The 14,404-nt window shown below is 36.3% G+C and overlaps 1 protein-coding gene across 1 annotated transcript in view; it reads right to left on the minus strand.

Moving 5' to 3' along the window:
- The window catches only part of LOC137646619 (serine/threonine-protein kinase pakD-like), a 524,775-nt gene extending 510,712 nt beyond the window's left edge, over nt 1-14,063 (minus strand). The window contains exon 1 of the mRNA XM_068379726.1: nt 13,937-14,063. Coding sequence (XP_068235827.1) covers nt 13,937-13,964 — 28 coding nt within the window. The 5' untranslated portion in view covers nt 13,965-14,063. The remainder of the gene's footprint in view (nt 1-13,936) is intronic.
- Nucleotides 14,064-14,404: the final 341 nt, after the last annotated feature.

Consider the following 14,404-nt stretch of genomic DNA (forward strand, 5'->3'; position numbering starts at 1 on the left):
ACTGCTTTACTTAAAATATGTCAAAAATCAAATGAGAATCAAAGTAATTATAAAAAAGAAACTACTCATAATCATGACAACGTTTCACTGCTTTACTTAAAATATGTCAAAAATCAAATGAGAATCAAAGTAATTATAAAAAAGAAACTACTCATAATCATGACAACGTTTCACTGCTTTACTTAAAATATGTCAAAAATCAAATGAGAATCAAAGTAATTATAAAAAAGAAACTACTCATAATCATGACAACGTTTCACTGCTTTACTTAAAATATGTCAAAAATCAAATGAGAATCAAAGTAATTATAAAAAAGAAACTACTCATAATCATGACAACGTTTCACTGCTTTACTTAAAATATGTCAAAAATCAAATGAGAATCAAAGTAATTATAAAAAAGAAACTACTCATAATCATGACAACGTTTCACTGCTTTACTTAAAATATGTCAAAAATCAAATGAGAATCAAAGTAATTATAAAAAAGAAACTACTCATAATCATGACAACGTTTCACTGCTTTACTTAAAATATGTCAAAAATCAAATGAGAATCAAAGTAATTATAAAAAAGAAACTACTCATAATCATGACAACGTTTCACTGCTTTACTTAAAATATGTCAAAAATCAAATGAGAATCAAAGTAATTATAAAAAAGAAACTACTCATAATCATGACAACGTTTCACTGCTTTACTTAAAATATGTCAAAAATCAAATGAGAATCAAAGTAATTATAAAAAAGAAACTACTCATAATCATGACAACGTTTCACTTCTTTACTTAAAATATGTCAAAAATCAAATGAGAATCAAAGTAATCATAAAAAAAACTACACATGATCATGACAACGCATAAACGACAGTTTAATAATTAACAAGGTAAAAATTACAGCAACTATAGATACACAGTGAAGCAATTAGAAGAGAAGATTGAATAGTCAAAACGATATCAAAATTCTGCCAATCATCGACAGATGACTTCAAAATGTAATTATCATTCACCATCCATTATTCCATTATTTCTATAGCCGCAGTCACCTCTCATTAAAGCTTTATTTAATTCGGTTTCATTTGATAACCATAAATTTTAATGATGCCACAACGCTTTGCGGTAAATTTACCAAGAACTGATCGTGTTACTGTATGGACATGAGTTGTGGTATGACAATGAAATTATATCCAACAGATTTTGTAGATTTGAGAACAAAGTCCTCAGAAGAATACTTGGAGTTGTATGGCAGGAAAGGATTAAAATGAAACTATAAGAGAGATTAATCGAGTGCCATATGTGGTTGAGATCATGGTGAAGGTTACATTAAAAAAAAATCGTAATTTTAATCAGAAATTCTCCGTAAAAATATACTTATCGGAGCCATATTTGAGTAAATTACAGGCGACCGTAATTTTACCCGTCTTTGTTATTCTCTTTTACGGGTTGGTGACCGTATATCATCTCTTCATGTCTATATATATATATATATATATACATACATATATATATATATATATATGTATATGTATATATATATATATGTATATATATATATATATATATATCTTTAAAACGGTAAATGTCTGGCAACATTTTTAACAGTTTAGACGGAGAGGGTTTGCGCATGCTCTCTACACAGATCACAAATCCAAGAAACATTCGGCTCTCAAAGATTTATAGAATTTCCCTATATGGTAACGTCCCTGATTGGTGATCGCCAGCTAGCGGTTTGAGTCCCGCTCAAACTCGTTAGTTACTTTAGTGTCTGCAACCTCATCCTCCTTGTAAGCTAATGTTGGTGGGTTTGGGGGAGCTTATAGATCTAACCGCTGAGTCATAGGTAGTCATTGCCTGGCCATCCCTGATGCTACCTTGGGTGGAGGAGGGGGTTGGGGGCTGATCATATGTATATATGGTCAGTCTTGGGCACTGATCATATATAGTGCTGTATATAGTTAGTCTCTAGCGCATTGTCCCTTGCCTTCGCCATTCATGAGAGGCCTTTAAAACAATAAGCCATTTGGAAAACTTAAGAGATATTTTCAAATTCAATATTCAGATATTCACAAACATAAAACCCCAGGCATGAGCGCTGAAGCTCGTGGGCACATTATTATTATTATTATTATTATTATTATTATTATTATTACAAACTACGCTACAACCCTAATTGCAAAAGCAGGATGCTATAAGCCCTAGGGTTCCAACAAGGAAAATAGCCCAGTGAGGAAAGGAAATAATGAAACAAGAGAATTAGGATAGGAGATCGAATAGTGTGCCCGAATGTGCCTTCGAGCAAGAGAATTCTACCCCTAAAACAGTGGAAAACAACGGTACAGAGGCTATAACACTACCCAAGACTAGAGAACAATGGCTTGATTTTGGAGTGTCCTAGAAGAGCTGCTTGTCATAGCTTAAGTCTCTCTTTTACCCTTGCCACGAAAAAAGTAGCCCCGAAACAATTACATTGCAATAATTAGTCCCTTGAGCAAAGAAGAATTGTTTGGTAATCTCAGTGTTAAAAGACGTATGAGGAAAGAAGAGACCATGTAAAGAATAGGCCAGACTATCCGGTGCATGAGTATGTAAAAGGAAAACGAGCCGTAACCAGAGAGAAGGATCCAATGATGTACTGTCTGGCCAGTGAAAGGACAGGATAACTCTCGAGTGGTAGTATAAAACACATGAATAGGTCAGACTATTCGGTGCATGCGTAGGCGAAAGGAAGACGAGCCGTAACCAGATATAAGGATCCAATGTAGTACTGTCTGGCCAGTCAAAGGACACGATAGCTCTCTAGCTTCAGTATAAAACACACGACCCATTAAGCCTACTAAGGCCTACCAAATTCAACCGGAATCGCCAATTCGTTCGAAACTTTAGCCCACACGACAGCTCAAATCTTTACCTCTTTGACAAGCTATTACTGAAGCAGATACGAGCCGATTTGAATACGTAGCTTCCGTATGTCTAACTCAATAAAATGACTGGAGGATTATGCGTATAAGGCAACAAACACCCGAAGAGTAAATTACTACAATATACATCACAGGTAGTATCCAAATAATTGCAAGAGTGTACATATACATTAGTATAGTATTCCATTGCTTCAGTAGATACAACGTTTGTTTCATGTTTTTAATCCTACAAATTAACTAGAATACTAGAAGATAAATTACACAAACACTTATATAAATATAAATATATATATATATATATATATATATATACACACCCATTTATCACTCCACGGTTGCTATATGAATTAAATCGGATGGGACATTCTCCTTATATGTATTTTAAATTGTTTGGTCTTCCGACAAGTTCCACACGGATTTTCATGATAAATAATAATAGGAAACCGATCTCTACTTGCTTGACCTATGCAGAGGGAATCTCCATTTATTATTGGGGATTCGGCAACAATATAGCGAGAGACTTGAAAATCCTGGAAATTAGTCTTTACGAATTACTCGTGTCACAATCTAGTTAACGAACGATGAATCGTTATCTATCCGATAACCTTATGTAAAATGCTAGATTTACAGAGAGAGAGAGAGAGAGAGGGAGAGAGAGAGAGAGAGAGAGAGAGAGAGAGAGAGATTTATAAGGAATTCAGATGTCCCGAAGACGTTTTCGTCCATCCGCGGAGACTCCATTTGCTCTTTGGTAGGGCGATATAGTTTAAGCATTTAGAGTTCTTTTGATCTTGTGTGTGTGAAAAAAAAAGAGAGAGAGAGAGAGAGAAAGAGAGAGAGAGAGAGAGAGAGAGAGAGAGAGAGAGAGAGAGAGATTTATAAGGAATTTGGATGTCCCAAAGACGTTTTCGTCCATCCGCGGAGACTCCATTTGCTCTTTGGTAGGGCGATATAGTTTAAGCATTTAGAGTTCTTATGATCTTGTGTGTGAGAGAGAGAGAGAAGAGAGAGAGAGAGAGAGAGAGAGAGAGGTTTACAAGGATTTTGAATGTCTCAAAGACTTATTAGTCCATCCGCAGAGACTCTATTTGCTCTTTGGTAGGGCGATATAGTTTAAGCATTTAGTTCTTATGATCTTGTGTGTGAGGAGAGAGAGAGAGAGAGAGAGAGAGAGAGAGAGAGAGTAGTACCAATGATTTTGGATATCTCACAGACTTCTTAGTCTATCCGCGGGAGAACCCAATTTGCTCTTTGGAAAAGCGATTTAGTTTAAGCATTTAGAGTTCTTTTGATCTTGTGTGTGTGAAAGAGAGAGAGAGAGAGAGAGAGAGAGAGAGAGAGAGATTTACAAGGAATTTGGATGTCTCAAAGACTTTTTAGTCCATCCGCGGAGACTCCATTTGCTCTTTGGTAGGGCGATATAGTTTAAGCATTTAGAGTTCTTATGATCTTGTGTGTGTGAGAGAGAGAGAGAGAGAGAGAGAGAGAGAGAGAGAGAGAGAGTGTGTACCAATGATTTGGATATCTCACAGACTTCTTAGTCTATCCGCGGAGACCCAATTGCTCTTGGAAAAGCGATTTAGTTAAAGCATTTACAGTTCTTATGATCTTGTGAGAGAGAGAGAGAGAGAGAGAGAGAGAGAGAGAGAGAGAGGAGTGTTACAAGGATTTTGGATGTCTCAAAGACTTTTTAGTCCATCTGCGGAGACTCCATTTGCTCTTTGGTAGGGCGATATAGTTTAAGCATTTAGAGTTCTTATGATCTTGTGTGTGAGAGAGAGAGAGAGAGAGAGAGAGAGAGAGAGAGAGAGTTACAAGGATTTTGGATGTCTCAAAGACTTTTTAGTCCATCTGCGGAGACTCCATTTGCTCTTTGGTAGAGCGATATAGTTTAAGCATTTAGAGTTCTTTTGATCTTGTGTGTGTGTGTGTGAGAGAGAGAGAGAGAGAGAGAGAGAGAGAGAGAGAGAGAGAGAGTTACAAGGATTTTGGATGTCTCAAAGACTTTTTAGTCCATCCGCGGAGACTCCATTTGCTCTTTGGTAGAGCGGTTTAGTTTAAGCATTTAGATAGTTCTTGTGGTCTTGTCTAACTTATTCTTAAACTCGTTTACCATGTTACTGTTTACTACACCCGCTGGAAGTCTATTTAGAGAGAGAGAGAGAGAGAGAGAGAGAGAGAGAGAGAGAGAGAGAGCGCCCCTTATCCCTTATTCTATGTTTGGATAGTTGTTCAAGTCTTGTTTCAGTTAATACCTTTGTGTCTTTACCTTACATTTTAAGATCGAAAGTATACCAGGATATTACCTACAAAATACTTCCTTCCCAGATTCACAAAATATATATATATATATATATATATATGTATATGCATGTGTATATATATATATATATATATGTATATTATATATATATATATAATATATATATATATATATAATATATATTATATATATAAATATATATATATAATATATATATATATATAATATATATATATATTATATATATATATATATATAATATATATATATATATATATAAAAATATATATATAATATATATATATATATATATATATGAAAAATATCAATCCAACCAAGAAGAGTCTATATTCAAATCGGACTGATGCAAGCCACTTGCTATTCAAATATCTCAGAGAGAGAGAGAGAGAGAGAGAGAGAGAGAGAGAGAGAGAGAGAGTAATAATCGTCGATCGTTTCCGTAGATGATGATGAGAATTATTCATGGCATTTGAATCCAGCGATTTCTGACCCCAGGATTCGTAGTCGTCCAAAAGGACAATGGCAATGATAGAGAACTCTCCGAGAGCTGAGGACCCCGTCAGTCAGTCACTCACACTCGCTTCCATCAACCAGCTCATCCACAGTAGTTTTCAACCAGCTCATCCGTCCCATTTCAACCATATCATCCTTATTTGAATTTATTTTATGTGAAAAATGTTCCCCTTTCGTCCGAATCCCCATTCATTCAACTTTCATGCATTTTCCTTCCAGCTTTAGCAGACTTTCATGCATTTTCCTTCCAGCTTTAGCAGACTTTCATGCATTTTCCTTCCACCTTTAGCAGACTTTCATTCACTTTCCTTCCAGCTTTAGCAGACTTTCATGCATTTTCCTTCCACCTTTAGCAGACTTTCATTCACTTTCCTTCCAGCTTTAGCAGACTTTCATGCATTTTCCTTCCACCTTTAGCAGACTTTCATGCATTTTCCTTACACCTTTAGCGGACGTTCATGCATTTTTCTTCCACCTTTAGCAGACTTTCATTCACTTTCCTTCCAGCTTTAGCAGACTTTCAAGCATTTTCCTTCCACCTTTAGCAGACTTTCATGCATTTTCCTTCCACCATTAGCGGACTTTCATGCATTTTCTTTCCACCTTTAGCGGACTTTTATGCATTTTTCTTCCACCTTTAGCAGACTTTCATGCACTTTCCTTCCAGCTTTAGCATACCTTCATGCATTTTCCTTCCACCTTTAGCATAATTTCATGCATTTTCCTTCCACCTACCATATCGCTCATTTTCCCCTTACCCATATCAACCTCGGGTCCTTTCCAATCCTATTCATTAACTCTTCACCAACAGTATAGGACTAATTTCCCTTTTTCCACAAATCAACTTCATTTCCCTTTTGCTAACACACTCGCCTATGGCAATCATTTAACATTTATAAATGCACCTCATCTTTGAAACTAGCTGGAATGAGAGTTATGATTAATGGAAATTAGGCCATATGGGACCGGGGAGGCCAATCGGTAACTGAATGATGGAAGAAGTAACATGTACTAATGATTAAAGATTTAAATAGGTTGGACAACAAAATTTGAAGACAAATACAGGAACTGAAGCAAAACTATAAAAGGATCCTGGAGTCAAAGGGACGCTTCATCCTCCCAATGTAGTTGTTATTAAGCATTTTTATATTAGTCTGTATTTCTTGTTACTTGCTTAATAAAGCCTTTAATAAGGACCACCTGGTAACGTCACCGACTGGTGATCGCCAGATTTGGGTTGGAGTTCCGCTCAAACTCGTTAGTTCCTTTGGTCGCTGAGCTAAGGATGGGGGGGGGGGGGTTGCGGGAGCCTATAGGTCTACCTGCTGAATCATCAGCAGCCATTGCATGGCCCTCTTTGTTCCTAGCTCGGGTGGAAAATGAGGGCTTGGACGCTGATCATATGTATGGATGGTCAGTCTCTAGGATATTGTCCTGCTTGATAGGGCAATGTCACTGACCCTTGCCGCTGCCATTAATGAGTGGCCTTTAATCCTTTAAACAAGCATGTCAAATTGATGTGGACTTCCAAAGAAGACAAATTTATTTGGATGTGCAGTGGAACCACCAAATTTATAATTTATATAATACTTTATATGTCATTCTTAAACCTTCCTCAAAACCAAGAAGATACCAAATACTTCTGACGAACGCAGTGCTTCTGCAAAATCAGTTAAAGCAGAGACATTCCTCACTGACATAATCGCAAGAGGGAATAATATTTGTAAATCATTTACTTCACACCCTGAGGAGGGCTTGAGAGGAACCATGAAAGTATGATGATAATGGCGGCGAAAATGCCGGCGATAAGTCGATCACTATCAATATCATAAGGAGGGGTGGGCTGGCTGTATTTAGGCCGGCAGTACTCCCAACGGGTGTTGTTGATACAGTATTTGCCCAGTTTTTCCTCCATTCCTAATATCGCAAGAGGGTCTGCCCCTCTCTTTTATTCTTCTCCTGTACTTGTCTTTCTCCCTATTTCCTTAATCTTTCCCATCCCGAGTACCTGCCTTTGAGCTATAAACTGGATTGTATCTAGGGGTACTCTTCCTTTCCCCATATTCCCCACTTCCCTATTCTTATTATTGTTGTTGTTCCTCCATTACTTTACATGATAGCTGATAATAAGAAAATATTTTAAAGGAAAGGAGTTATAGAAAGCAGGAGGGCTTGGGAGGAACTTGTTAGGGGGAGAAGATCATGAGGGAGGCAGAGAATTAGATCGTGAGATAAGGTGAAGGATGCTATGGAGACAAGAGGTTTGGTGGAAGAGGATCGGAGAGGGCGCATCAGGCAACCGACCCCTTAATGGTGGGGAAGAAGATGAAAACATGAAGTTATTTCAAGAACAGAAGAGAATTCAATATTTTTCTAATTCACAATTTAAAATACAACAAAGGCTTATTACCAAACTTAACTAACAAATAAAATATATGAACAGCAAGAAAATGCATAAACCATTTTGCAAATAATCACGTTCAGTCTACTCTTACAATTTCATGGATTATTGTTGACAATAAATAAGGTTATGCTCACGATAAATTTATTTAGATTATTCTTTAAAATTCCGTTTGGTTCCAAACAATGATTAAATGACCAAAGGTATAAATGCCGCTCATAAATGGCAGGGGCAAGGGACAGTGACATTGCCCTATCGAACAGGACAATGCCCTAGAGACTGACCATATATACTTAAGATCAGCGACCAAGGCCCCTCTCCACTCAAACAAGGACCAAGGAGGGATAGGCAAAGGCTGCTGATGACTCAGCAGATAGACCTATAGGCTGCCCCAAAACCCACCATCCTTACCTCACTAGGATGGTGAGGTTACAGCAACCAAAGAAAGAACGAGTTTGACCGAGATTAGAACCCTAGTCTGGGTTTTCACTAGTCAAGTTCAAAAGGTTTAAAGGTTTAAAGGCCGCTCATGAATGGCAGAGGCAAGGGACAGTGACATTATCCTATCAAGCAGGACAATGCCCTAGAGACTGACCGTACATACATGTGATCAGCGCAGAAGGCCCCTCTCCACCCAAGGGGGGCCAGGCAATGGCTGTTGATGACACATTATCAGGTAGACCTATAGCCTCCCCCCAAAACCCCCATCCTTACCTCACAAGGATAATGAGATTACAGCGAACAAAGAAACTAAGGAGTTTGACCGGGATTCGAACCCCAGTCAAGAACTGATCTCTAAGACTTATGATAAAACTATCAAAACCTATTTTTTTCTAATAGGGCGAAAGATAAAATATGACTCACTGACACAAGTAAGCCAGGAAGGCGATTTCGTAATTAGCGAAGTTATTCCACTGATCTAACAGAATCGACGGCTTATGCAAGGAACAAATTTCCTGTCCATCAATTTCTCTCTCTTTATGTTTTGATGAGAGCCCTAACTCATCAGCTATTAAAACGTTTTATAGGATTTCACCCCTATTGAACCCAGAGTATACAAAATGAGAGAGAGAGAGAGAGAGAGAGAGAGAGAGAGAGAGAGAGTCTCCTCTCTACAGAGGTTGTACTATAAGTGGAAAGGCAGTTTATATTACCTAATATTCCATTTATAACAAAAAAATCAATAACTACAACAGCATTTTCATTTTGAGAGAGAGAGAGAGAGAGAGAGAGGAGAGAGAGAGAGAGAGAATTAGCATAATGGTAGCTGAATGATTTTCTCCTGATAATCATTAAACCTTTTAAAAGAATTTTGACGGAGAGAGAGAGAGAGAGAGAGAGAGAGAGAGAGAGAGAGAGAGAACCAATATGGTAATTGAACGATTTTCTCCTGATATTCATTAAACTTTATAAAATAATTCTGACAAGAGAGAGAGAGAGAGAGAGAGAGAGAGAGAGAGAGGGGGGAGGGCGGTTCTAGACAGTTAAAACTTGAATTACGGATTCAGGAAGTACACAGTTTTACTTTCCAACGATAAAATTATAAAATAAATGAGTAGTCATAAAAAAAACCTCACCTAAACCAATATGAAATTACGACTTGTATCACGTGTCACGTGTCAGAGGGGAATGTGACTACCAGAAGGTCGTTTAACGCTAGCAATACTGGACCAAGGTCGTCCTACGAACCTTGTCAGCAGAAAAAAATCATCCTTTGAATATCCTCTATTCAGACGCGAATAAGGAGAGCTGAGCTTCGCGAATAAGGAAAGCCGAGCTTCGCGAACAATGAATCATAATACGAAAGGAGTGCGTCACGCAAGATCTGCTTATAGACGCATATCTCGGGACCAGGGAGTAAAACCTTGATCGCATATGGTTCGCCAGGCGGTAACCGGGACAACAGACAAACAGGTAACCCTTTAGGTTGTCTATCGTGAGCTGATTTAAACAGACAGGTAACCCTTTAGTTTGTCTATCGTGAGCTGATTTAAACAGACAGGTAACCCTTTAGTTTGTCTATCGTGAGCTGATTTAAACACAGTTATTCCTTTAGTTTGTATATCGTAAGCTGATTTAAACAGACAGGTATCCCTTTAGTTTGTCTATCATGAGCTGATTTAAACAGGCAGGTGTTCCTTTACTTTGCCTATCGTGAGCTGCTTTAAACAGACAGGTATTCCTTTACTTTGCCTATCGTGAGCTGCTTTAAACAGACAGGTATTCCTTTACTTTACCTATCGTGAGCTGCTTTAAACAGGCAGGTATTCCTTTAGTTTGTCTATCGTGAGCTGATTTAAACAGACAGGTACTTCTTTAGTTTGCCTATCGTGAGCTGATTTAAACAGACAGGTACTTCTTTAGTTTGCCTATCGTGAGCTGATTTAAACAGACAGGTACTTCTTTAGTTTGCCTATAGTGAGCTGATTTAAACAGACAGGTATTCCTTTAGTTTGCCTATCATGAGCTGATTTAAACAGACAGGTATTCCTTTAGTTTGCCATCGTGAGCTGATTTAACCAGACAGGTATTCCTTTAGTTTGTCTATCGTGAGCTGATTTAAACAGACAGGTATTCCTTTAGTTTGTCTATCATGAGCTGATTTAAACAGACAGGTATTCCTTTAGTTTGCCATCGTGAGCTGATTTAACCAAACTCGTATTCCTTTAGTTTGTCTACCGTGAGCTGATTTAAACAGACAGGTATTCCTTTAGTTTGTCTATCGTGAGCTGATTTAAAGAGACAGGTATTCCTTTAGTTTGTCTATCGTGAGCTGATTTAAACAGACAGGTATTCCTTTAGTTTGTCTATCATGAGCTGATTCAAACAGACAGGTATTCCTTTAGTTTGCCTATCGTGAAGTGATTAAAACAGACAGGTATTCCTTTAGTTTGCCTTTCGTGAGCTGATTTAACAGACAGGCCTTGGGTATTCCTTTAGTTTGTCTATCGTGAGCTGATTTAAACAGACAGGTATTCCTTTAGTTTGTCTATCGTGAGCTGATTTAAACAGACAGGTATTCCTTTAATTTGTCTATCGTAAGGTGATTTAGAACTCAGCCTTAATTACATAATTACATTTCATTAGCTTAGCAAACCTTCCGCCGATATTGCCACTACTGTGAGTAAAAATAAACTGTTCTCAGCCGTATTTCAATAAAATACAGGCGACCGTAAGCTTACCTAACTTTATCATCTTTTACAGGTTGGTGACCGTAATATTACTTTACGTCAATATATCCGTTTTTAAAACTGTAAAAATCCTGGAATAAAGGCAGCCAGAATTTTGTCACGTAGGCTTAAGATTAATCGAGAATTATCACCGGTTTAGCCATTCTTATGATCAAGCATCTAAAAGACCCAATATCTTACGGAAAGGCAATTATGATCAGGCATCTAAAAGACCCAATATCTTACAGAAAGGCTATTATGATCAGGCATCTAAAAGACCCAATATCTTACGGAAAGGCTATTATGATCAGGCATCTAAAAGACCCAATATCTTACCGAAAGACAATTATGATCAGGCATCTAAAAGACCCAATATCTTACAAAAAGACAATTATGATCAGACATCTAAAAGACCCAATATCTTGTCGAAAGACAATTATGATCAGGCATCTAAAATACCCAATATCTTACCGAAGGACAATTATGATCAGGCATCTAAAAGACACATCTATAATCAAGCATCTAAAAGACCCAATATCTTACCGAAAAACACAAAGATAATTATTTTTTTTTTCAAAATATAGCCGCCATTACTAATTAAATTTGAACGTGTCTGGATTTCGGAAATTCAAAATAGTCCTATTTTGGATTTCTTGGAATACTATACTTGGGGAAAGCAAAGTCGAAACTAGCAATTGGGATAATCGAAATGAACGAAGTTTGATCGGATTTCAAATTCCTTTCCTCGAAAAAATTAGTTTTCCCGAGTCCTTTTCAAAGAGAGAAATAAAAACTTGATTAACTTTCAACAACTTTGTGTTTATTTTGCATGAAGATATACTCTTGCCACCGTGTGTATGTATATGTGTGTATATATATATATATATATATACGAGATATATATATATATATATACGATATATATATATATACATATATACAGTATATATATATATATATATATACTGTATATATATACAGTATATATATATATATATATACAGTATATATATATATATATATATATATTTATATATATATATACTGTATATATATATATATATATATACAGTATATATATATATATATATATACATACATATATATATATGTATATATATACAGTAATATATATATATAATACATATATATATATATATATATATAGACATAACTAAGAATAAGCTAATGGTAAATGTACCCATCAGTATAGAGAACTTACGTACTGAATTAGACATACACACAAAAATATTAAAAACAATAATTTAAATGAAGTGTACGCTATCAACGTACACACAATCAATACTTAGTACCCCATTTACTAAACAAAATTTCTTCCCAACTCTCTTCTTTAGATGAACATACCCAAAATTTCTTCCTTCGCAAGCAATGTTATGTTATATCTCTGAATATTTCACAAATCAGTCAGGGGATAGAAACTCCAAATAGTTTACAACTATGCCTTTCGCAACTAATGTTCAGAGATTTTACTCTAATGTCATAGAATTAAATAATATAGGCCTCATCAGAAACGACTTTCAAAAAAAAAAAAAAAAAAAATACACTGCTAAATACACCGTAATTTCAATCGAAAATTCCCCGTAATAATATACTGTTCTCAGCCGTATTTCAGTAAAATATTGCCGACCGTAATTTTTACCATACTTTATCTTTTACGGGTTTGTGACCGTAATGTCATTCCTTTACATCAATATATCCGTTTTCAAAAGGTATACGCCTGGCAACATTTATTCAAAGATTTTTACCGTAACTTCAATCGGAAAATCTCCGTAAAAATATACTTCTCAGCTGTATTTTAGTAAAATACAGGCGACCGTAATCTTATCCTACTTTGTTATCATCTTTTACGGGTTGGTGACCGTAATATCACTCCTTTACGTCAATACATCCGTTTTTAAAACGGTATATGCCTGGCAACATTAACTCCAGGAGTTTTGCCATAACTTCAATCAGAAATGCTAAGTAAAAATAAACTGTTCTCAGCCGTATTTCAATAAAATACAGGCGACCGTAATTTTTACAATACTTTGTTATCTTTTACGGATTGGTGACCGTAATATCACTCATTTACATCAATATATCAATTTCTAAAAGGAATACCCCTGGCAACATCTATTCCAGGATTTTTTACCTTTTTAAGGAAAATGTTTAACAGTGTAGAGAAGGTTATCCTACCGAATTCAATACGATATCAAATACGAGTCCTAACAACCTCTCCTAACCAATGGCAGGATAAGACTGCCCTGTTAGGAAAGGCCTCTAGGTATCAGGCACCTAATATTAGGCTTTAAGTCTTCCTCCCAACAAAAAAGGTACTATACTCAATTTTTCTTAATGGGGCGCATTTGCACTAACTCGCAGCGGTTCCCTTTTGTTCGGAAAAGTTTCCTTCTATCTGATTGGTTAGAATGATCTTGTCCAACCAATCAGCGATCAGGAAACTTTCCGAGCTAAAAGGGCACTCCTGCAAGTCCGTGCAAATCTGCCTCACTAAAAAGAATTGACTGAAGTATTTGGTAAGGCCACGATTTGTTATCTCTTACTACTGATAAAATGTGCGAATGAATATACCACCCATGATATCCTTACATCCAAAAAAACTGAAAGAAAGACAAATAAAATAAAGTATATTACCCAATGGCGTTCGAGAGTCACCCTCCATGATTATTACCGTTCCAGGGAAAAGCAGCTTTGTATTATAAACCTGGGCACAGCATGTGTAATCGTTCCCTGGTACCTTGTAACAATTGGAACAGACCCATACGTACCTGAAATAAAAAAACAGTACAGTTAGTTGATGGTTTTTATTTAGTGAGACGATATAACTATGAGTTCGTGTGGCTTAAATATTCATGGTATCATTTGTAAAATATATATATAAAAATTAATGGAGATATGTTAGAGTGTTACATTAGTCAAAGATATTGATAACAGATATATGATCAATGATATCTACATGTAGAGTCAAGTACAATTTTTTTTTCTCTCTCTCACAAGCGTGTATATATATATATATATATATAGATATACCAAGGTACTTTCCCCAATGTTTGGGGTAGCCAACATCAAACAAATGAAAAAATTACAAATTACACACACACA

The sequence above is a fragment of the Palaemon carinicauda genome, chromosome 9, assembly GCF_036898095.1.
Source record: "Palaemon carinicauda isolate YSFRI2023 chromosome 9, ASM3689809v2, whole genome shotgun sequence".
Taxonomy (NCBI): Eukaryota; Metazoa; Arthropoda; class Malacostraca; order Decapoda; family Palaemonidae; genus Palaemon; species Palaemon carinicauda.